The 23,402-nt window shown below is 50.6% G+C and overlaps 1 protein-coding gene across 2 annotated transcripts; it reads right to left on the reverse strand.

Moving 5' to 3' along the window:
• Positions 1–15,028: 15,028 nt before the first annotated feature.
• Positions 15,029–23,142, reverse strand: BSND (barttin CLCNK type accessory subunit beta). 2 transcript variants are annotated; one of them, XM_074962295.1, is made up of 4 exons: positions 22,803–23,142; positions 19,152–19,243; positions 18,159–18,425; positions 15,029–15,713 (listed from the first exon to the last, which is right to left on the reverse strand). In XM_074962295.1, exons 1-4 carry the CDS (start codon positions 22,977–22,979, stop codon positions 15,269–15,271), a joined length of 981 nt encoding a protein of 326 aa, XP_074818396.1. In that variant the 5' UTR covers positions 22,980–23,142; the 3' UTR covers positions 15,029–15,268. The 2 variants fall into 2 exon arrangements, with proteins under 2 accessions (XP_074818396.1, XP_074818397.1); XM_074962296.1 differs by lacking the exon at positions 22,803–23,142 and adding an exon at positions 21,185–21,337.
• Positions 23,143–23,402: the final 260 nt, after the last annotated feature.

Below are 23,402 nucleotides of genomic sequence, written 5' to 3' on the forward strand. Positions count from 1 at the left end.
CTCTAACATGTCTATTTAGACTGCAAGCTCTTCAGAGCAGGGACTGTCTCCTATATGTTTGTACAGCGCCTAGCACTATGGGGCCCTGATCTTGGTTGCACCTCTAGGCTCTGCTATGGCTAATGAGAAGAGGGGGTTATGTGATAATATTAAGAAATAATAATTAATAACTGTAGTGGGGTGGCTGCCCCACTCCTATGCTAGATGGGGCTTCAGCAGGCCAGAGAGGCTGCGCAGGTTGGCAGCCAATCAGAGAAGGCCTGTTAGGGAGCCAATCAGAGGCTGAGTAAGAGGCAGCAACCAGGGCCAGGCAAGGCCCTATATAAAGGCTGCCCAGGCGAGAGGTAGTCAGTCTCTCTCAGGCCCTCAGAGGGTGAAGGTTGGTCTCCTATGTGATGGGACAGGCAGCTGAGGTGAGCAGAAGGGAACTCCAGCCTGGTACCTGCCAGGCTGCAGGCCCTGAGGGAAGGGCCTAGCCGGTGCAAAGGGGCTGAAGAGGAAGCATTCCAGGGAGAGAGGCGGACAAGGGGAGAGAAGGAGGGCAGGAAGGCTGCTGCCAAAGGGTCCCTGGGTTGGGACCCAGAATAGAGGGTGGGCCTGGGTCCCCCGCTTGCACATACACCCAGCCATTTGATGTGGTGATAGCGGACTGCACCAGACCCCTGACACAAAGGGTTAGACTTTGGGGTGTGGCTGGCTGCTGCGGCTGGGCGAAGTGAAAGACTGCTGAAAACCTCCCCCTGGAAGGGGGTGAGCGAGGACTAAGGGGCACTGCCAGAGGGCAGTGCCTTGAAGAGGATGCTGCAAGAAGGGAGCAACGTGGGTCCAGGTGCCAATGGAGGGTGAGAGACACATGGGATACCACCAGTGGAAGGTGTGCCACACTGGACTCAGCTAATTCCCTGACGAGCCAGCAGGAGGCGCTGCGGTGGTGAGTCCCAACCCTGTCACAATAACACTTAAAATCATCTTATTTATATTTTCCAGTCCTTTGGTCTAAATACCATGTGCTGAGCATCACTGAAATAATCATACTGGCTTCTCTTTAGTACAAATGAGCTATTGCTAGGGGCTGAGCTTGCTCTTATTGAAGTCAATAGGAACCTTGCTATTGATTTAAGTGGAGATTTTCAAAAGAGCATAATGGAGTTAGGTACCAAAACCCATTGAAACTGTGTGGGACTTTGGTGCCAAACTCCCTTAGGTCCCTGTGAAAATCTGTGCTTTATAACAGCTGCAGCATCAGGCTCTGGTTTTGGACATTTCAAGTGCAAAAGCAATGAAATTAAATGGACCTTTACAGAAAATAGGAACTTTCAGCTAAACTGAAGGGACAACAACACAAACAAAGATGGCTTTGATTTAAAGTCCCAAGCGCATGCATGTCTTACTGGGGTGGGACTTGACCACTAACCTTGTTAAAACAAATTAATTAGCATAATGAGAAGATGGAAGGGGTGACTTGTCCAAGCCCATGTGACATCAGAAATCAGGCGGGGTAACTGAGGGGAGACACAAATCCTTTTGCTGCCAATTCTCTGCCTCTTGTCCATTTCACACAGCTGCTGTCTGCTCAGTGGCTCCCTGCAACTTGGCTGCATCTCTGGGCAGCAGAGGCAAATTGACAAGCAAGGGAGCCCAGCAATGGGCAGGATCCTGAAACTGACATGAATTGCTCCAGCTTTTCAGCCCAGCCAACCCCTGCGGCCCTGAGATGTCCATCAGGCGTAAGAAGCTGACAGCACATGGCCCTCATTTTGCTTGGCAGCTGCTTCCACAGAACTCCACCTCCCGTTTCCTGGCCCTCCATGGAGCATGAAGAGTAAAAGAGCTGGATGTTCTCATCTCTCGTGCAAGGAGAGAAATCTTGTGTTAAACGTGAAATGCCTGAGAATCACCTTTAAAAATAACAGGGTCGGTCGACATTTGCAGAGCTGGGAACTAATGCTAGGCTCATAAAGCAGTAGTTCGGCCCCTCAGTACAAGTGGCCTGGTTTTCAAAGGCACTGGGAACCTGCATCTCCCACTGACTGGGATGTGATTTGTGGGTGCTCAGCACTGCTGAAAATCAGGCTACTATATTTAGATGCCTACGTATAGACTTAAGAGCCTAACTGTAAGCACCCAATCTAGACCCTCAGGTGGCTGTGGCCCTATTAATAGCAATATTTCTTAAGCAGCGGTGTGCATATGGGGCAGTAAAGTGAGGAGATTGATCTGTTCTTAAACCTTTCCGGGTAAAGTTTTTTATGGCACATATTTACCTCAGGGGCTGCTCAGCCCTCTGCCCCACTCCTAGCTCAGCGCTTCCAGTGCTCCTGGCGGCATCACAAGCCTCACAGCTTAGAGTCGGGTTGGGATTTTTTTAAACGGCTCATGATTGCAGGAGAAACTGGAGCTTTCTCGTTTATTTATCTGTTGCCCTTATGGGATGGGGTTTACAGACCCCACCCAGACCTGAAAGGGTTAATGTGCTGCTGTAGGCCTAATCCTGCTACACCTGTAGGGGTGCCAGGTCTGAAGGGAGGAGGGTAAAAAGGGAAGGCCCTGCTCAGGTGGGGGCTGGGTTAGGAGGAGTACAGATCAATAATATTCATGTGGTGAGAGACAAGCCTAGCCTGGAGCTGAGCTGGGATTGATGCCTGATTGAGCCTGCCTGGAGGGAAAGACAGGCATTGATAAGGAACAGTTTGGAAGTACCTGGGGACCTGATAGGCCCTGGAAGCAGGGTGTCTCACCAGAAGAGGTAGGAGAGTGAGTGAGAGCTGAGCCCAGGGGGTGAGTGGATGAACAACCCTAAAGGGATGAGTGCTAAGTCATTTGGGCCAATCACTCCTTTATTTTGTGTTTTGTTTGGACTGGGACTCTGGATTCTGTTCCCCCTCAAAAGGGACTGAAGTGTTGTTGTGACCTGGCTGGAGGGCTGAGCCATGTAAACCACCAGATCAGGTGGGGAAACTGAGGCAGAGGGCAAAGCACTGCAGGCCATCAGGAAGTGCATCGAGGCTGGTAGTCTGCTTGGATCTTGCTAATACCAGCCCCTGTCTCCTACTGTGAGAATGGAGCCAGGCTGTACTCAGCTAAGGAGGCCACCCACCAGTTCCCTACACAATTCTCAAGTGGAGATGAGGCAGCCTTAGTAAGACTGTTCCCATCCCTCCTGTTTTCACTGGGTTGGAAGCAGCTGTCTCCTGATCAGCATGCGGTCCAGGGAGCAGGTAGTTAGGGATCAGGGGACATGGGAAGGCAGGGACTGGGCCCAGACAGGTAGACTTACAGGGGGGAAGGTAAGATGGGGCGCAGGGAGGAAGGCAGTGTGATAAAGGGAGAATGTGATGGGCAGGAGACTGAAGGGAAAGGGAGTTAGAATGTAGGGGAACAGGAAGATTAAAGACCGGGGTGGGGGGTGTGGACAGGGGAATTTTGGCATTTGTGTGTTTACATGAGGTTCAGTTTCCAGCCTGAACCCATCTTGTGTGAACCCTGGGGTGGGGGCTTCCACCTGCCGCTTGCTGGCCAGAAAGCGCTGCGGTCAGCACCGAAGCCATGGCTCCCGAGCCAGGCTGCTGAATGGGTCAGGTGGGGCTGGCTGCCGGCCCTGCTGGTAGGCAGGGATTTCAGCCAGGGAACCACACAGATGTTGAGTTGTTGCTTCCACCCGTTGCTGCCAGGTGACCTAGGCTGTGAGGCTGGTTGCTGGAGTCAGCTTGTGGGAATGCCTGAGAGGCACGGCGCTGTCCGTGTGTCTGGAAGCTGACAGGTAGCGGCAGCCCTCGGTATAAATCCCTCCCTGCGAGGCCTGCGCGGGAGTGTACATCACCCAGCTCCTTAGCCCTGTAAAACGAAGCACCCAAAAGGGCAGATGGGGAGACAAGGTCTCGCTAACGCGCTCCCATGGCCCAGCTCGCTGAGGTGCTTTGCCGGGAGCACAGAAGCGAGGCCCTCGAACACAGCCATCCCCCCCCTTCGTCCCCAGGCTAGTGGCTAGTACTGGAAGTGCTCCGTGCGCTCTGGGGGCTGTGGGGCGGGGCTGCTGAGGTTCTCTGGTATACCGTGGCTTGTTTTCAAAGGGGGAGGGCGGCTGACGCTTCACAGGGCTGGGAAGCACCTTGCTACCCCCGTCCCTTAGCGTCACAACATCTTGTCTGGGCCAGCTCCTCAACCCCATAGGCCACAGGCAACACCAGCACTCCCCTCTAGGCCTTGCAGGCCCTGCTGTCGCTCTGCAGGTTAGCCATAGGCCCAGCCCGACCGCCGAGCATCACCCTGGAGCATCCAGCCCCTGCTGCACAGGATACTCGCCATGCTCACAGATTCGTCGCTTCCAAAGGAACATGCAGCCCAGCTTCCCCGTCCCATGCAGATCACTGCTATGTTTAATGCACAGCACTTGGATACGGTTCTAGTGAAACCAAGTATGAGCATATTTAACAAAGCCCAGAGTTTCCAATAGAAGTGTTGGGTGAGTTACCTATCCCCATCTCAATATTATGAGATTCCTCATATAATACCTTGCTCTTGGTACAAACACCCTTCATCCACAATCCCCAATTGCTTTACAAAGGAGGTCAATATCCTTATCCTACTCTTCCAGCTAGGGAAACTGAGTCATGGGGGCCTTGCCCGAGATCCCCTAGGAAACCAATGGCAGAGGCTGGTACTGAAATCAGGTCCCTGAGTCCCAGTCCAGTGCTCTGTCCTCTAACCCACAGTGCCTGCTGAAGTGGCGGGACAGAGAATAAGGCCAAAAGAATCAAAAGCAGCCACTTATCTTGGAGTGCCCAAGTTGATATGCTAGGGCCTGACTGACTCCAGTGACTTTGATTGGCAGTTTGGGTGCTGAGTGTCTCTGAAAATGACACCCTGAACCAGCAAAAGGAAGGACAGGAGAAAAGTGAGTGCCTCCTGTGAGGTAGGGGTTACTGAGGAAATCACTCAGCACACACATATGCTGTTCAAGCCCCCATGCTCCCCTCTTGTCAAGTGCAGAAGAAACTTTTTGCTCATGAATTTTGATTTTTCCATAAATCCAGATCACTAGGAAAATTTGTCAAAAACCAGCAAGCAGGTAAATGTTACACTCATTCAGTGTGTAAAATTCAAGCAGGAACCTGTCCTCCTCCCCTGCAGTATCGACAATGCACTGGAAATGACTATATGCGCTTTGCCAGCAGAGGGCAGGAGGCAATAAGGTTATCAAAACTCCAGCAGCAAACTCTTGAGCCGGATGGACACTACCAAACTCCCTACGGTGTGAGGTAGGGGGTAGTGTGCACCTGTGGCATAGTGCTCTGCTCTGTGTTGCATTCTGATCCTAGGGCTGCTCTGTGCATGGCCACTCCTTTGCCCTCTATTAGAGCTGCTTAAGGGTAGCTCTAACTTCTGCTGGACTGCAACAGCCGTGTGCCGAAACTGCAGCAGAGGATCGGCCTGGCCTAGCATAGGGGCATCATGGACATGCCTCATGTCTCTGATTGTACCCTGCTTCCTTTCCCTACTGGCACCAAGGAGGGTGAGTGGCCAAAGAACCCTAACATCAGCCACTGGAGGGCCTGGCCCCTGGTATGTAATTCTCTTTCAATGAGGGAAAAACACAATCCTCTGCAAACTTGGAGACAAAACACTCCTTTGGGCAGCATATGTTTGCTTTGAAGTAGGACATTAAAATCCCCAGGGAAACTGCTCAGTAAATTGTAGGTCAACAGCTGAGCTGCGTAATGGAACTGTGTGCCACAGAAGGCAGACTAGAGTTCACTGCTGGTATTTCTGTAGAGAGCTTTACCACTGAGCTCCCAAATCTGTTTATACAGAGACCGCCCAAAAAACCCTTGTATATTTGTGTTGTTTTCTTCTAATATTTAGATTGGGAAGAGAAAAATGGCATATTTATGCCCAGGGAATGCTCCGTAATCTTTAGCACTTATTAGGTTCCATTAACTCCCACACAGCTCCTGTGAGGGAGATAAGAATTGTTGTCCCCATCGTTAAGATGGGGACAACTGAAGCAGTGATATTAAGGGACATGCCAATGGGAGGGAATTGGTGCCAAAGCTTAGAACTCAGGCCCCTGTTCTATTCCCTAACTACTACTCACGCTTCCCCTCCCAGGAGAGACTTCATAGAAGTGTAGGACTTGAAGGGACCTTGGAAGGTCATCTAGTCCAGTCCTCTGCACTCAAGGCAGGACTACATAATAACTAGACCAGGGGTCTCAAACACACAGGCTGCATGTGGCCTGCTGAGTTATTTGCTGCGGCTTGCCAAGCTCGCCGCCTCCCCCCCCCAGTTATTTCCTGTGGCTGCCAAGCTCCCCTTACCTGCTGCCCCACCCCTCAGCACACCGCATCCCCGCTCCTCTGCCTACCTGCAGGTGCTTCCCGCTGCCAAACAGCTGTTTGGCGGTGCTTAGCGCTTTTCAGGAGGGAGGATCGAGGAGCCGCATGCTCAGGGGAGGAGGCGGGGCAGGGGTGGGGATTTGGGGAAGGGATGGGAAAGAGGTGGGCAGGGGTGGGGCCTCATAGAAGGGGTGGAGTGGGGGCGGGGCTGGGGCAGCAGAGGGGGGGTTGTCTGTGACGCGGCCCTCGGGCCAATGTACTAGTCCTCATGGTAATTCTAGTTTGACATCCCTGAACTAGACCATTCCTGGCAGGTGTTTGTCTATGCTGTTCTTCAAAACCTCCATTGACAGAGATTCCACACCCTCCATTGGCAATTTCTTCCAGTGCTTAACCACCCTGACAGGAAGTTTTTCCTAATGTCCAACCTAAACCTCCCTTGCTGTGATTTTAAACCCATTGCGTCTTGTCCTATCCTAAGAGGTTAACGAGAATGACGTCCTGACCAGTCCTGCACTCAGACCACGAATAATCGTAAGTCAAAACACAATGGAGACACCCACACATGGGTATTTCCTGTGTGTATTCATGCTTGTGTACTGTAGGTCTCTTATGTAAGAATACGCTAGGGGCTGAGAAGTAGGCATTAGTATCACTCCTGGCCCAAGAGATTAAATGTTGAATTCATGTAAAGATCTGCCGGTGTAAAGGGTTCAGACCAACAAGGCCATGTCTACACTAGCACAGCTGTTGGCAAAACTTTTGTCACTCGGGGTGTGAAAAAACCCCACATCCCTGAGCGACATGAGTTTTGCTGGTATAAGCGCTCGTGGGCACAGCGCTATGTTGGTGGGTGAATGACATAGCTATGGCTGCCCGTTGAACTGGTTTTATTATGTTGACGGGAGAGCTCTCTCCTGTCGGCATAACATGGCTACATAAGCGCTCTTACAGCAGCACGGCTGTATTGGTACAGCTGGGACCCTGTACGCTTTGAAGTGTAGACGTGGCCCAGCTCATGAACTGAGGGGGTCTTGTGCTCTAGTTTTTTAAATATGTTCTGACTCCTACAGTAGCCGGACTAGGAGCAGCTCTCCTAGCTCAGATAAAACGAGCACCAGTGTGTTTGCACTTGATTGTTGAACCCCTCCAGAGCTACAGGCAGCTCCAGCAGTGAAAGGCCTGACGGGTGGTTTCCCCTGTATTCACAGCCCCTGAGAACCTATTCCAGTGAGCTCGCTGGCTCAGTATTTAGGCCAAAGAGGCTTGAAAGGTTTGACTGGCAATCCCAAGATTGGTTCAACCAACTGCAAGCAGGGCATGTCAGTCTCCCCTACAGCTGCCAGCAATGCAGGTTTTCAGAGCCTTCTATTCTGCCACTAGCTCACCCAGCCACATGAAGCCCTGGTTTAAAAACACAGACTGAAAGCTCAAAGCGGGAGGTTCACCTCCCCGGCAGTGTTCTCAGCCAAGACCTTCCTTTGAGGCCTCGGACACCCACCTGCACCAGATATATACTGCGAATATACAAACATGCCAGTAGGGGTCAGCACTCACTTCCTTCTGTAAGCAGACCCCAGGCCAAGCGCTAGGCTTGATTCACAAGGAAGGGCTCTGGAAAGGCTCCAGCCAGCGTTTTCAAATGTGGGTGCCTAAAGGAAGGCACCTAAATCCCTACAGAGGCACCTCACTATGTGACCTGATCAGTGGGAGCTTTTCAGGCCTCTTCGTCACCTGCCTCATGTTGAAAATACCGGCATGCTGTGCCGCCAGCCGCTAAACTGGAGAAGCGGCTCGGCTCTGTACAATGTGCCCGTGTCCCTGCGTCCGCTAGCATATTGTAAAACTAAAGATCTTCCTCTCTGCTGACCCCACCTCTGCTGTCTGGGGGGCAAAACATGGCTTCTCATTGCCAGCGGGGTATTTTAAAACCAGGACAATGAGAGACCCACCCCACTCTCCGGCTCGGATAGCTGGAACGGATGCTGGGGGAAGAGATTCTCCCCCTATGCCCAACCCAGGTTGTGGAGTGACCCGCTGCTCCAGCCCCACCATGTCCCCTCCACAGAGGGCAGAAGGGAAGATCTGCATGGCACTTACCCCGAGCTGACCCTCACCAGCACCAGATCAACGGGGCTGTGCAGGAGCTTGGACCCCAGCCTCAAAGTGGATCAACTGCCAGCCAGCCCTCCACAGCCACACAGGCAGGCACTGTTCCAACCCACCCTGGGACACCGTCCCTGCCCCCCCTCAAAGATCTTAGCTTCTCCGTAGCCAAAGGGTGGGAGGGGAATAGGCACAGAGGGGACGTGACTTGCCCTACCTGGCAGGGCAAGCACACAGGTGGCAGAGCTACATCTCCGTGGTCCCAGCCGAGTACCCTGTGCACAAGAGCAGGCCACCGAGCCCAAGGGCATGCTTTACAGTACACACAAGTTGCTCATCGGAACATGTTAGGTTTTCATTTCTACCCCAGTGAAGATGGTTATTGCCAGCAATGTCTGCGGGTTCTTTAGCTCCCTTGCCCTCCACCAGCACCACCTCAAGGTTATTGCCTAGGACCATGCCCAGCTAACAGCGGAGACGTACAGCCGAGGTTTTGGCTTTCTGCTTTGTCCCGTTTTTAATTTCATGCAGGAATGTCTCTCTTCTTACAATGTTTTACCTCCACTGAGAGCAAAGTAGTTCAGACTCAGACTAACATCAGCTTCGTTCCCTGAGGAATTACCTCACCGGGGCTATCTGGTAGTGGTTTGTGTGCACAGAAGATGCTACACGGACAGACTTGGCATCTGAGTTCTGTCAATGCAGCTGCGCTCCTGATGTGCCTGAACCCTGAGCTGAAGGGGCCACCTCTTGGAGCAAGGGGATAGCCCAGTCTCTGCTGAGATTGTCAGCCATGGCGATTGTAGCTGATGCTTGTTGGAAGGTGGACTGAAATGACCAACTCAGGTGCGATGGTGATGTGGCCCCGTGTAAGAATCTAGAGAGAACTCATTTCACATGGGACAGAATAGCTAGGAAAGGCCAATAGCTGTCGCCACCTACTGTCCAAAGCTGAATTTGAAGTGGAGATGTAGGGCTGTATCCTAACCCTGGTAACATCCTGGCCACCCCACTGAAGTCAACCTGTAATGTGGGGCAGAGTTTGCCCCAATCTACTTGTCCTGTTCCCAGCTGTCCCTCATGCCAGCTCTCTGCCAAATCATGAAAAGATAAAGCCAGCGGTAATATCATAAACAGACCAGCGTGCCCGCCCACCCACCTCCAGCATGGAGAAAGCTCACCCTTGATGTGACCCCACTTGTTTAATCAATGGCCCATGTGCTATCTGTTGCATGTGGCAGACCCAGAATGCCACCTAGAAACAGAGTGAGAGGAAAGGAAGGTTTGGGGGAGAAATGGAGAGCTGCATGAAAAGGGAAAGAGTCTCAACGGAGCATTCACCCTCCATGTATGACGAGTCAAGAAGAAGGGACGGAAGAGGAGCTAAGTACCAGGCAATTTCTGGAGGATCCAAAAATTGGTCATTCTAGAACGTAAATGGCAGTTAAAGGGAAAATAGCCAGCCAAGTGTAAACGGTTGGAATACTTGTTCCCTGCACCCTGCTTGCAGTATTTAGGAAATGCTTTCCTCTTTACTCCCCACCTTTATCACAGCATGGTCAGCCATAAATATATAAACAGTGTGTGAAAGCCTAGCCCTGTGGGAGTTTTGCCACTGACTTCAATAGGGTCAGGATTTCACCCCAGTCTTTGACCTTTGGTTTTTGCTTTCTAGTGTCTCTGGTTCTATTCAGGATGTAAGTGAGCATGAATCAAAGTTTATTTTTTGTATGACAGTCAGTCCCATTGTGCTAGATGCCGTACGAACACCTAGTCATAGGCAGGCCCTGCCCCACAGAGTTCACAGCCTAGGATATAAGCGAGTAACAGCTAGTGGGAGGTAGGCGGAAGAGAACTGGAAGCGTGGCGGGCAAGGGTTTATGTACAATGGTGTGCAGAGTCAGCCAGGTTGAAAGGACAGTCCATTTTTGTTTGCTATATGTAAACAGGAAATAAGCATGATCTTAATGACCCTGGCAGGCCGGCTGGCCATTGGCAGGTGTCAAGTCCCCATAGGGACCATGATAGGATAGGTCTTAAAGGGAGGATTTGAAAGACCTGATGCACTAGTTCTGGGATGTGATACTGCATGTGGGCCTTGAAGGATTCACTTACCACAGCTCAACTTCAAATCAGACGCAGAACAAGCCACTTAATCAGGGTGGCCCTGTGTCCCGCCCAGTCGAGAGGAGATTGCACGGTCCCCAGAGACAGAGCCCTGTTCAGCATCTAAACTCCCTCCTAGTTCCTGCAGAGTTTATATTTTCTGCTCTGAACACCATGGAGATTGCACAGATTGGGACTGAGTGTAGATGCTCCGCTCTACCGCCGGTAGAGCTAACATGGGTTAGAAAGAGGAATATCCTAAACCAACAGTGTTCCCTGGGAAGGCCAGTCCCAAGGGATAGTACAGTAATGCCAATAAATAGGCTGTTTTTCCTATTGAATGAGATTAGAAAGGTCCCATCCCAATAAACTTTATACCACTAAAAGGGAATGTTCTATACATGATTTGTGTAAATCAGCTTTTTCCCACACTCACTCGGATGTACTGAGTGACACAGACAGGAGCATCAGATCCTCCCTTAGTTGTCTTTTTTTTTTTTCTAAGCTGAACAGTCCCAGTCGTCTTAATCTCCCCTCATATGGAAGCTGTGTCATGCCCGGTAAGCTGAGGTTCTGTGATTTGTCCAGAGTTCAAGGCAGGACTCTGAAGGACGTGTACAGGTCATAGCTCCCATTGGGTTGGGTGTCTCTATTTATTGTAAACAAGACTTTAAAAGCAATTATGTTTACATCTCTTCTGGTGCCAAATAAGGCCTGTCTCTGACAAAATGACTTAAACCAAATGCTTCCTATTGAGAGAGAGAGAGAGAGAGAGAGAGGGATCCACAAAAGAACTTTAAGTGCCTCAACTCAAGCTGTAGGCACTGAAGTCTTGGGTTTGGCTGCCTACATCCCAGCTTTGGAGCCAATCCACAAATCTGGTGCTGAACCCTGTCGGTGCCTAAACTCCCTCAGCATCTCCATTTTTCACAGCGCCATTTCTCTCGGTGCCTATGTTCTGCAGCTGGGGATATGCTGGCATACGCTGCTGCCTCACTCTAGGCATCCAGACACCCATCTCTCAACTTAGCCCCCCAGCAATTCATGACCTGGAGAGAGACAGGCATTCGGCTGCCTACGTTGCATGCAGGACCCCATCTAGTAGGCATCCTCAGAGACTGTCTACTGGTTGGGTCCCATTCCAGGAGCAAAGGAAGAGGGGGTGGGGTGCTGCCCAGGGACTAGCACACTTGCCTGGAATGTGGGAGACCCAGGTTCAATTCCCCCCTGCCTAGCAGAGAGGAGGAAGCAAAAATTTGAACAGGGGTATCCAGCCTCTCAGGAGAGTGCTCCAACCACTGAGCTCTGGGATACTCTGATTCATCCGTTGAAGTTGTTGGTCTCTGGATTAAATAATGAAAGAGTGGTTGGCGCAGGGGGGCTGGACCTGGGGTCTCCCATCTCCCAGGTGGGTGCCTGAACCACTGGCCCCCAGAGTCATTCAATGACTATTTCAGTATTTATCCACAGTGGAACAATCACTCGCTCCATCCACTCTTTCATTATTGATGCAGAGTACAACTGCTTCAACAGGAGGCCTATGAAGGGTATTACCACCACCAGACCTGGGGAATTGTTCAGAGACAGTCCAGTGGTTTAACTAGGAGTCTTGGAATGTAACTGAGCCAAAGAAAACAGCCTGGGTTTGCCTCTGCTGTGCCCTGGAAGATCCGTATCCAAGCAAGAGGTCAGGGAATGAAAGGCCGGCTCACCTATCTAATGAGACTACCAGCTAACAATCACCTACACAGTGGGGACTGGAGGGAGGCTACCAATTCATCTCACAGGCGTGACCCAATATTCTTCAGAGGGGAGCAACCTTCTCCCAACAGAAGCCAGATCAGAACCAGGGGCATATTGCTGTGGGGTGTTATCTGAGCCATCCAGTTGCTTAGGTAGCTTGTGATTGTTACCGATCAGTCCTAATGAAAGACTTTGTGAGTGACGCTGAACCCCTCCCTCTCTATCCATGGGGTCCCTGTCCATTTTAGAAATAGGCCCAAGTCACAAGATGCCTCAGATCCAGAATGGGGTCTGAACTTTCGCTGGGTGGGTGGATTCAGGGCTCTGCTTTGGGTTAACTTACAGTACAATGCCAGGGCCTGGTTCGTTGGTGCCTTGCACCCTGTATAGTCACTGTCCAGTGTTCCTGGCAGCCCTTAGCAGCGGAATTCCGTTTCAGGAGCATTGACAACCACTTTGTTCAGATGTAAATGACCAGCTAGCAGGTGAGGCAGTGGGGATCTGGCCTGAAGGGAGAACACTTACTCTGTTACCCCCAAGTCTCAGGGGGAAATTAGGACTCTGCAGGACCCCCTGCTGCCACCCACAGATGCAAACAGCATCATTTTGGAGAAATCCACCTCTGCATGTGCTTTCTGTAGGCTATTTAATACCTCAGAGAGCCATTTCTGGGGCTGACAAGCAGTGAGATTTGGTCTTCTCATGGTATTTCCTCTATATTGCTATATCATAAGAAAACAAAATAACACATTAGTTTGACATCAAGGGCTCCCTTGGGCATTAAAAAGCCTGTGAAAAACATAAATGCAAGACCCAATATATGAGACACAACCGCTCTCAGATCCCCAAGCACCCCTTAGAAATAATCTGTAAAGATCTTTAATTCCAATGGCCTGAACTGTGAGTGACCTTGTGCAGCAACAGCCTAGTGCTCAAGTGTATGATCCTGTTGAATGAAAGCCAAGTAAGTGTGTGTGTCATGGCCCTTTGCTCAAAGGCAGATCAAGGACTCTCTGTACTTAGCTCCTGTGGAAAACTCCAGTTGCACACAACCTATTCACATGATAAAATGAAACCAAATGTTAATGGTATAGAACCTGCAACACCATCACCACTGTATCATTCAACTTCAGGCCACAGACCTACATGGCCCTTTACAAATATAAGGGCCCAGGTTTTCAAACAGAGGTACACTGTTGGGGTGCTGAATAAATGACCTGGTTTGCAGATGGCCTAGTTAGGAGTCACATGGCTGGCAATTGTTTTGCCACTCATGGTCAGTTTCACACAGCTGCTGCTGGCTTGCTCCATGGCTTGCTGTCAGCTTGGCTTCATTTCCCAGCACCAGGAGGCAAACAGACAAGCAAAGGAGCCCAGCAGCTGCAGGATCCTGAAACTGACTTGAGTCACTCCAGCTTTTCTTCCCAGCTGACCCCGCGAGACATCTGTCAGAGCATGAAGTGGTTCCTCGGAAGCAAGGAGCTGACAGCTCACGAGCTGCATTCTGCTTGACTGCCTCTCGCCTGCAGAACTCCTCCCCTTAGATTGAGCCGCCAGCCGAGGTGAGGAGTTAAGGAGCCAGACATTCTCAGCTGAAGTACCTTTTAACCTGGAAACTACAGCAAAATAGCATTCAAGATCCCTAGTATTGGTACTAAGTGAATTGTGGGGCTTTTATGATTAGAAAAAAGCTTTGTCAAATCTATGCTTCGTGAAATCCACCTTGGGTGAATACACTGTTGCCTACCTAAAAACTAGTCCTGCTGTTTCAGTCAGAGAAGTTAGTCTTCTCCTTCCGAAGCACATGATCTGGCCCTGATCCTGCCAAGGGTCACGCTTGTGCTGAACTCTGTTTGCATCGACAGCCCTTTTCAAGACGATGGGACTGCTCCCAGGCTGAAAGCCAAACACATGTAAGGCTTTGCAGTATCCGTGCCATAGTTTGCATGGTGCAGCATTGCTGCCTTCTACGGAAAAACCTGCATGAGGGGCTCAGGGTTTCCTGTCTCCAGATGGTACTTGCACTGAATGCTCTTGGGGAAGAGATTTGGATTGTGGAGACTGTGATGCCAGCCAAATCCACAGATTTTAGGGATATGCAGAGACAACGGCTCCCCAGCCCCTGGGCAGCACAGACCTGGACTATCACAGGTAGTACCAGGGCCCTATATTCCACCCTGCAATGTCCAGGTGATCAGCCACTTGTTGGCCTGGATAGCCCTGCCTAGAGTAAGGACTCACTTTCCTGAGTACTGTATTTACCTAATTATTTTTATTGGGCAATTATAAAATCCATTGCATTCTTTCTTGGACATTGGCGTTTACATTTGCTGCCAGCCTGAGCCCTGGCCTCCCATTTGTTCCCATTAACTCAGGGTCCAAAGAACGAGCGGTGGGCCCCAGCAGACTGGGGCCCGGATTCTGAGCATTCTAGTGCAACTGCTAGGGCTTGGGTGCACGTTTTAAGGGCCCAAACTACATTTCCCCCTTTGAAAATATGGCTCTGCGGGTGCAGGTAGGAGGCCTGTTAATTGATGCCAATGGACTCCCAGTATCCCTGGCATCTCCCTGGGATTGCAGCCTCCATGTCAGTTAGGCCAGCAGCTATGTACAGGAGTAGGGCAAGTGAGTGTGGAGAACCGACCTGTTGGGCATTCATTGCTCTCGGAAAGCTCTCCAAGCACTCGTATTCCACAGAGGGTTGCAAGACAGGCTGTGTTTTCAGTAATGAATCAGACTTTTTTTTTTTTTTTTTTTTTAATGTTCCAAACATCCTATCTTCCCCCTACAAACCAGTGCACTCCCAGGAGGCAGGATGCGACCGAACAGCCACAAAGCCTGCACCGGGCTGTGGCCTCCCAGGAAGCTGCCCCCAACCCCCAGTCTGAACAGGGTTGATCTGCAAGGCACTTGGAATACTGAGCATCACTTGAGCCAGCCTGGGTCTGTCTCTGACAGTCTCTTTCCCCTCTCCAGGGTTAGGTCTCTGGCTCAAAGATAAAATCATCTGCTATCAGTAAATTCTCTGGCCCCTCTTTTAACCCGTAATACATGTTGTTGTCCTCCTCTTCCACACTCTGTCTCTCTCCTGATTCTGCTGCCTTTGAGCCAGGACCTGAGACCAATGCAAACTGTCTTGCTGAGGCAGTCGCAGACAGGTAGTTCTGGGGTAGGGCCGGTGTTTGCTCCTGGCTTGGATGCCACCTTTCCGCCAGCGGTGAGTCAATCAGGGCAAAATCTTCATAGCAAGGAAGCTCAGACCTGAGCTTCTGGGTGTACCCCTGTGATGGGAGTGGATTCCTCAGGGAGCTGGTGGATCCCCCCAGAAACAGGCTGCTGGAGGTGGATCCCTCGGAAGAGGGAAGGTCAGTGTCCTCTGTGAAGGAAGCCAGCGGCGCTGCACTGTGGGACCTCTCTGATGGGCTGAAAATGGCATAAAGGTACATTTAAGGGCACAGATTCATTTACTGGCTGGTTTCTGTGCTGCTGTTTCCCTGTTTTGTGTTTTGGCCATGGGGTTTACAGTAAATCAAGCCGAACAGATGCTCGCTGGGTTCGTGGTGTTCCTTTCACCCGCTGACTTGTGCCTGGTTTTCATAATGATGCCATTCTGTTTATTTCCCCTCCCCATTGTGGATCTCAGCTGCCACTAGCCAGGTGAGGCTCTGACACCATATGGACAGGGAGCCCAGTGCCTCCATTATTTTACCTGCCCATCCCTCCTCCTCTCCTTCATCTGCTGTGCAGCAGCTTCCAAGGAGAATGTCAAAGGACACAGTGACAGTCTCCTTGCTGTAAATCCTGGCACAGACCTAATCAGACTCTAGTTGCTCTCCTGCCAGTGGTTCCTGGAGAATAGAGAGCTCAGAGCTCCTTTCATCACCCAGGAGATAGGTCTGCTGTGAGCCGCTAACTGCTTATCCAGAAATAGTTTAAGCAGACCAAGAGCATGTCAGAAGGCAATGGCCCAGTAACCTCCCCCTGCCATTTCAGTTGGCTATGATACTCTTCACCTCTCATCCTAAACAGTTGCATAGTGTTGCTTATGGACACGTTAAAAAGCCACCATGTTCTACCCCAGAGATGACTGCATTCCAGCAAGGGGGCCAACTGAGTCCTACATCAATAGTTCATACAATCGGTTAGTAACCTTTGTAAAGCAGTTGGGGATCAACATGATTTATTGTTCTGACAATTCTAACCCAGGTTCTTACACTGAGCCCATCACCATGGCATCTGTACACCTCACTTGAAGTCTTTAAATGAAGAAGTAGTTAGGTCTCTCTTTGCCTGAAACTCTGAACTGGAACATGGATTTACTCTGAGGAATTACATTTGTTTATTGAGATGTATACCAGTGTAAGGAAGTTGCTTTCCCCAGTCAGATTTTGGAAGTGATTTGATCAGGTCTGCTACAAATAATTTGGATAAAAAGGCACATGATAGTTTGCCAAACTTTGATTAAACGTTCCCAAAGAGAACATAATTTAAATAATTAATATTAACTAAACACCAGCTGATTACAGCAAGTGGGGGAGCTAGATTCAGGGTTCAGTCTAATGATGATTTCAATGAACATATGCACTGAAATAATATTCAGCGCCTGTGAGCTCTGTGCTGATCTGGGGTTTGCCATCATGGACCCCTGGGTAGGACCCGGCTGGGATGCTAAGGGGCCCAAACCCTATTGGCAATCCATATTTGGGAAATAATTACCTATTTTTGCTTTAAACCAGGGAATTGAAACCCTGCAATCCTCCAGGAAGGTTAGGAAAGGCCAAAATCCTGCAGTTAATCATGCAGGGGGTGATTTTCAAAGGCACAAATGGGGACCTGGCTGCCCAACTGTCCTTGGTGCATTTGAAAACCTTCCCCTTTCCAAAAAAACACCCCTTCCTTTGACTTCAGTGGGTGCTGGCTCAGGCTCTCATGAGGCCGGAGCTGAGTCGGGGGCTGTTTTTCTTATTTAAGGGGCTAGAGAAAGCCCGTTGCATTAGCCTTGAATTGTGTTTTGGGAGAGGAGAGAGCGCCGCAGCACCTAGTTAGGCTCATGTGAACTCAGAGTGTCCTAAATTGCCTGAATGGATTCAATCCAGTTGTAGAACTCTGCGTGAAGCGTCTGACGAGCAAGTTCATGTCCCGTCATTCGCTCGATTCCCCTACAGAGACGTTTGCCAGGCACCGTGTTCCTGCTGGCCCACGCAGCTCTCTGGCTTCACAACCACAGTGGCTGAGCAGGAAACCAGTCACCATGCCCCTTTCGCTGCTGAACCTCCACCTCCTGTGCTGTGCTGCTGTCACATGTCACTAGTCTCCTGATGGGCCTGGGATGTTGGGGTGTGCCCAGAACGTCCAGCATCACAGCAGTGCACCCTACCTGCCCTGGATTGCGCTGCTTCCTACCTGCATTGCTGCTGTTTTCATTGCAGTAGCTCCCAGGATGCCCACATGAGGTATGGACCTGGGCTCTCACACCAAACAGCAGTCTAGGTGTTTGGCTGGAGCCCGGGCTCTGAAACCAGGTGAGGTGGGGAGGGACTCGGAGCCGGGGTGCCAGCCTGAGCCCGAGCACTTACGCTGCTGTTTGTAGCCCGCCGTAGCATGAGCTCGAGGTTCTGAGACTCGGTGCCATGGGTTATTTTCCCCCCGTGTAGACATGCCCGTAGAAAGAGACAGTCCCCGTCCCAAAATGCGTACGGGTACCTGCAGCAGGCATGTCCCGGTTAGATGTATCGAGCGGGAAGGATTTGATCACCATGTCTGCTGCCTATTTTTTGTCTGTCCTTATGTCTGTAATGAGTGAATCTCCATAAGTGCAACTTTACTGCCCTTTGGACTCCTCTATAGCAGAGCCTCAAGGTCACCTACCTGCTGATTGTTGCTGTGACCACTTGGGGTACTGGATCTCTGCAGGTTTCTCCATTGCTCTCTGAGATCCTGTGGACCTCAGCCTTGGCCTGTACAAAGGGATGGGGACATCCTCTTGTCTTGAGCTCACAGTCACCTAGGAGTGAGGCCATTTGAATCCCCAGACACTCCACAGAGCCCTTTGCTTTCCTCTGGATCTGTTCATAAGATGGCAGGCTTTTCTCATAGACATTAGCTTCTTCCTGGCTGGTGTAGGGAGTCTGGGAGCTGGGGTGAGGGAGAAAGAGGGGAAGGGACGCTATTAAATTCTGCCATTTAACCGGATTCCAATAGTTTCTGGTTAGACGCAGGAATTTTATTATTTGCTGAGAAAGAAAAGAATAAAATGCCACAAAAGGGAAGAGCAGCACGTTCATGTCACATCGAGGGGATTTGTATTGGAGAGGGGCTATACCCAGATCCCCACATCTGAACTCCCCAGACTCTGGGGAGGTTTGGATCCAGCCCGTAGTGACCAGCGGTCACCCCCAGCCGAGAGGCATTGAAATTCACTATTGGTCTTAGTCTAGTTCCTACTGAGAGAGCCTGCAGTACATCCCTGCTGCTGTCGATGGCAGTTTGACGTGGGGGACTCAGTGGGAGGTTGGCTAGGAAAGGACTGAAATCAGTGGGACGGCTAGCTGGGAAAGGACTGCAGGGTCAGGTCAAACTACCCTCCCTTCCTCCACACCACTGTTGGCAGCCTCATCAGAGAGAAGCCATGTAGTGAAGGGTTGAAAGAACATGGAAATGGAGTCCTCAGTTCCAGAACAAACTGCTGCTTTTTTTTTCCAGACAAAATATTTTTAGCCCTCCCTCGTGCCAGGGTTTTCAGACCCTGACCTCGTCCCCCGAGGCACACAGATAACCTTGTGTACAAGCTAAGGCGCTCATTAAAAACCAGATTGCAAACTGTTGAGCTGAGGCTGAGAGCCTGGGGTCTTTCCAACATACCAGCTCTTCTCCGGAATTTCATTTTCTATCGAAACAGCAGGCTTGTGTGACAGGAACTTCTCAGACTCCGTCTCCATGGGGACAAACGTTATCTTGGGGGGGAAGAAAAAAGGAGGGATGAATCATTCCTCTGAATGTGAACAAAGAGGGTGAATCTCCTGCAGTGGAGGAGGAGTTTTCCCTGGCATAGGGCTATCATTAACTCCTTCCCAGCAGTGACATCACACTTTACTGGCACTTTAACTAGGTATTTTTACATCCAAATCACTGCAAAGGAAGAGGTATCTAAGCCCCCACATCACATTTACAAAGAATAGACAATATGCAAGCTACTCCCCTGGCCAGGAAACTCAGGCTGATAAGAAGAACCACAACAGGGGCTCAAGCTTCAGATGGGTAGCCGTATTAGTCTGGATCTATTAACGTGGCAAAGAGTCCTGTGGCACCTTATAGACTAACAGACGTATTGGAGCATGAGCTTTCGTGGGTGAACACCCACTTCGTCGGATGCAACAGGGGCTCAGTCGTGCAAGGTCCTGAGTGTTCGGTGGTCCATGGAGCATGCTCAGAACCTCAAGCCTGCCCAGGCTTGGACTCGATTATGTCACCAATAGTGCACTCAGTCCTGCCATCCTGCTGGATGACAATGGGCGTTCTGCCTTCTGAGGCACAGAGGAGACAGGTAGGGGAATGCCAACTCATTCCAAATGGAACTGAGAGCGTGCTTGTACTGGGCCAACTGGTGGGCCTGCAGGCTCTGAAGCACAAATCCCAGCAGGAGTTGCCAGCTTGGCCTCCCTCAGCACCATCAGAAACTGTGGCAGATCTTGAGGGGAGACAGAGCCCTTCAAGGGAATCAGAGCTTCATCATGGACTTCAGTCTGAGGAGAAGCTGGGGGTTCCATAGCTTTTCCCCTCCCTCCAGGAGCCATGTTTGGTGGCCAAAGCTCTGGGGGATGAGACTCTTCCCAGAGATTCTTCCCAGAGAGGGATGGATGTTTGAATGGGTTATTCCAGCCTAGAGGCTGCAGTCCCAAAATGGAGACATCTGGGAAAGGATGGGCCAACGGGTCGGATTCCCAGCATTCCCAATCCACACCCCTACAGACTCTGAGGACTGGATCCAATTCTAAACTTCATGGCTGGCCTCTATCACTCTTATGGGCCAAACCAAAGCCCCAGAGCCAACCCCTCCACCCCCCACCCCAACCTTCAGGAAGTCTGGATCCAGATCCAAACTCTCTAGTTTACAGCTCTCTCTTGGTGACACTAAAAAGGCCTAATTGCCAGCAATTAAAGACACCATATAATACAAAATTCTGGAGAGGGATCCCTATCACAGGTGAACCCTTCAGCTTATTGTGCTATAACTTCCAGTTCTGCCCCTCCCCCCTACCCCATGCTGTGTCTCAACATGCACTCTCCTAGGCCCAGATCTACTAATGAGCCATTCTGCGCCCCTGAGGGATTGTCCACACATACAGTGCTGCAGTGGCGCTGCTGTACTGCTTAGCGAAGATGCTAGCTACGCCAACCAGAGACCTCCCGTCGCTGTCCGTACTCCACCTCCGCAAGAGGTGGTAGCTACATTGACAGGAGAAGCCCTCCTCTCGACATAGCACCGTCGACACCAGGAGTTTGGTCGGTATCCCTGCGTCGCGCAGGGACTCTAGACTACAGACATAAGGCTGTCTAGACCAAGCCTAAATCTAACCCTAGAGCTAATGTCTTGTTTCCATTGGGAAAATGGTGTTCTTGGATAGATGTTTCTTCAGGGAATGGGAGTTTAATTGTTTTACTGCGCTTTCAACATTCTTTAACCAGGAGATTTTCCGAAGGGGGTTTTAATGACCCACCTAAGTCAAAGGGTTGGGGGCTGGGCATGGGTTCAACAGGGTTTAGGGGTTCTTCTTCCCTTAATCTAAACTGAATTTAAAACAACTTTATATAAAACTATCAGCCACGGATGAGCAATAAGTAAACGCTTCCCCCTCCCAGCGCCTTCCTGGCTGTCCCCTGTACCTTTCACTTACACAGCTGTGTTGTTGTTTAGGCAAAAGATCAGTTCTTCCCCTACTCTACGAATTTCTTCCATGGTGTCGTGAATCTGTTCAATAAGCTGCTTGCATGAAAACATTTCTGCTGCACCAGCCTGCCCCTCTGTTACATGTCTCCCAAAATAACTTGTTTCAAGAGTCCTGTTAAGGCAAGAGGAACCCTTTGGAAAGCAGACAGTGAAGACACCGGCTGAAAGCGGGGGAGGGAGCTCTCTCCTTATCCTTCAAGATCTGGCCACCATCTGCTCAACTTCCACTGGGGAGGGGAATGTGGATTTTGGGGGTGGCTTTCAAACAGCGAACTTGAGAAATGGATCAAGGCTTTCTTCATTCTTTGATTCCTGTTCATCATTTCACAGCAATGATTTACACTGCAGCTGTCACTGAGAGGTATAGCAAAGGGCTTTGGACATACAGGATAGTTTCTTTTAAACGATTCCTTCTTTCATTACTAACAGGGATTCACTGCATTGCCCAGTAAAAGTCAGCACTGCTTTCAGTAAAGCCTGAAGTGGTTTTATCCCTGGATCAGAGAAAAGAATGACACCCTGCCCAGCTTCCCCTGTGCCTGCTACACCTGTAACTCTCTGGAAACGGCAGCCAGCCTTCTCCGCTGTCTTAGCATCCTAAGGGTTAAAGCCAAACCTGGCAGAAAGCAGGCTCTTTGGAGATAGAAAAACAAAGTGTGTGTGTCCTTAGGGGGCATCTCCCCTTAGATATCAAGGAGCACTTTGAACGGCTGGAAGGGTATACGGTTTTGTAACCCCAGGTAGATGTAATCCCCCTAACCCCTTCCAGGGACAGTGGCAATGTGTCTGCTCCCCTTGCCCCATGCACAGAGGTAACTGGAGGTGCTGTGGGCCATGTGGAGAAAATAAGGCAGAAGAAGTATCATCCTCTCTTCCCTGCTCCACTCACAGCTGTTTCACGTATTCTTTCTTAAACCAACCCGAAGTTATGGTAACTTTTAAATGCCCCTTTGAAAGTTAGTCTGAATTGCCTGACTGTGGCAGAGGGCATCTTATGATGCCTTGATGCTCCCAAGCCCCTCTCGAGGGAAGCAATGCATGATACACCCAGGAGAAATTGCCAGCCAGTCAATGGGACATATACACTCAGCAATATCCCAGAACCAGCCACAAGCACTGACCGATGATAGATCAGCTGCCAAAGGAGAGAAGGAATGCTGGGCCAAGCCTTGCAGTGACTGTACAATCATTATGCGTGGATACTAATACTTTTCATCCCTGGGTCTCAAAGCACTTTGGAAGGAAGGGTAAGTACACCTATCCTCGTTTTACAGATGGGGAAACTGAGGCACGGAGTTAAATTACTTGCCCGTGGCTGCCCAGTGAGTCAGTAGCAGAGATGGGAATAGGACCCATGTCTCCTGGTCTGGTGTCTTAAGCATTGCACCACCTTCCCCTCAGCAGGGCAGTTAGCTGTCTCAATGGGAATTTAAGTCATCAGCTACTATTGTTAAGCACCTGTGGATGGTTTTTGGCTCCCAAAGATGCCTTGCAGTGCCCCGCCCATAGCCCCCCTATGCCAGAGAGGCAGACTGAGAAAGCACAGATAAGAGAATCGACCCTACCTTGGGGTAGCACTGACACATGCTCCAGGTGATCCCCACTGCTATGGTTAAAACCCCCAGGGTGCAAAAGGTGATGTAGACCTGGGGCTTGTCCACGCTCATGATGAACATCCCAATCATCACCAGGAAGAAGCCCAGCACTATGAGTCCGTAGCGGAAAGTTTTATCCTCAGCCATTGCAAACCACACAGGTAGAAACCAACTGCACAGTGAGAATGCAGAGAGCTAGCCCGGGGCTGGGAGGGAACAGATGCCAGGGAGCCCCTTGCCTGTCTGTGTCCCAGCGAGCACTCCTCAGGTGCACAGCCAGGAGTGTGTTCCCAGAGGCTGCCAGGGCTGAGGATCAGCTGCACATTCAGACCAGTCCTGCCCAGGGCTGAGCCAGCCAGTTTTTAATGGGAGTGTAATGAATGCAAACAAGATCCCGAAATTCACAGTCCAGTGAAGCTGCCCAGCGCACTTCACTCTAACCTTCCCTCAAGGCACGTGCAGTCCGGGCTCCAGAACACCTTACCTAGAGAGTGCGAGTCGGAAAGGGAGAGTTCACAGGGGAGGGGGCAGAGATAAGGCTAACCATTGGGCACTTGCAGTAACCGTCCC

Source organism: Natator depressus, chromosome 8 (assembly GCF_965152275.1).
Source record: "Natator depressus isolate rNatDep1 chromosome 8, rNatDep2.hap1, whole genome shotgun sequence".
In the NCBI taxonomy this organism is placed as follows: domain Eukaryota; kingdom Metazoa; phylum Chordata; order Testudines; family Cheloniidae; genus Natator; species Natator depressus.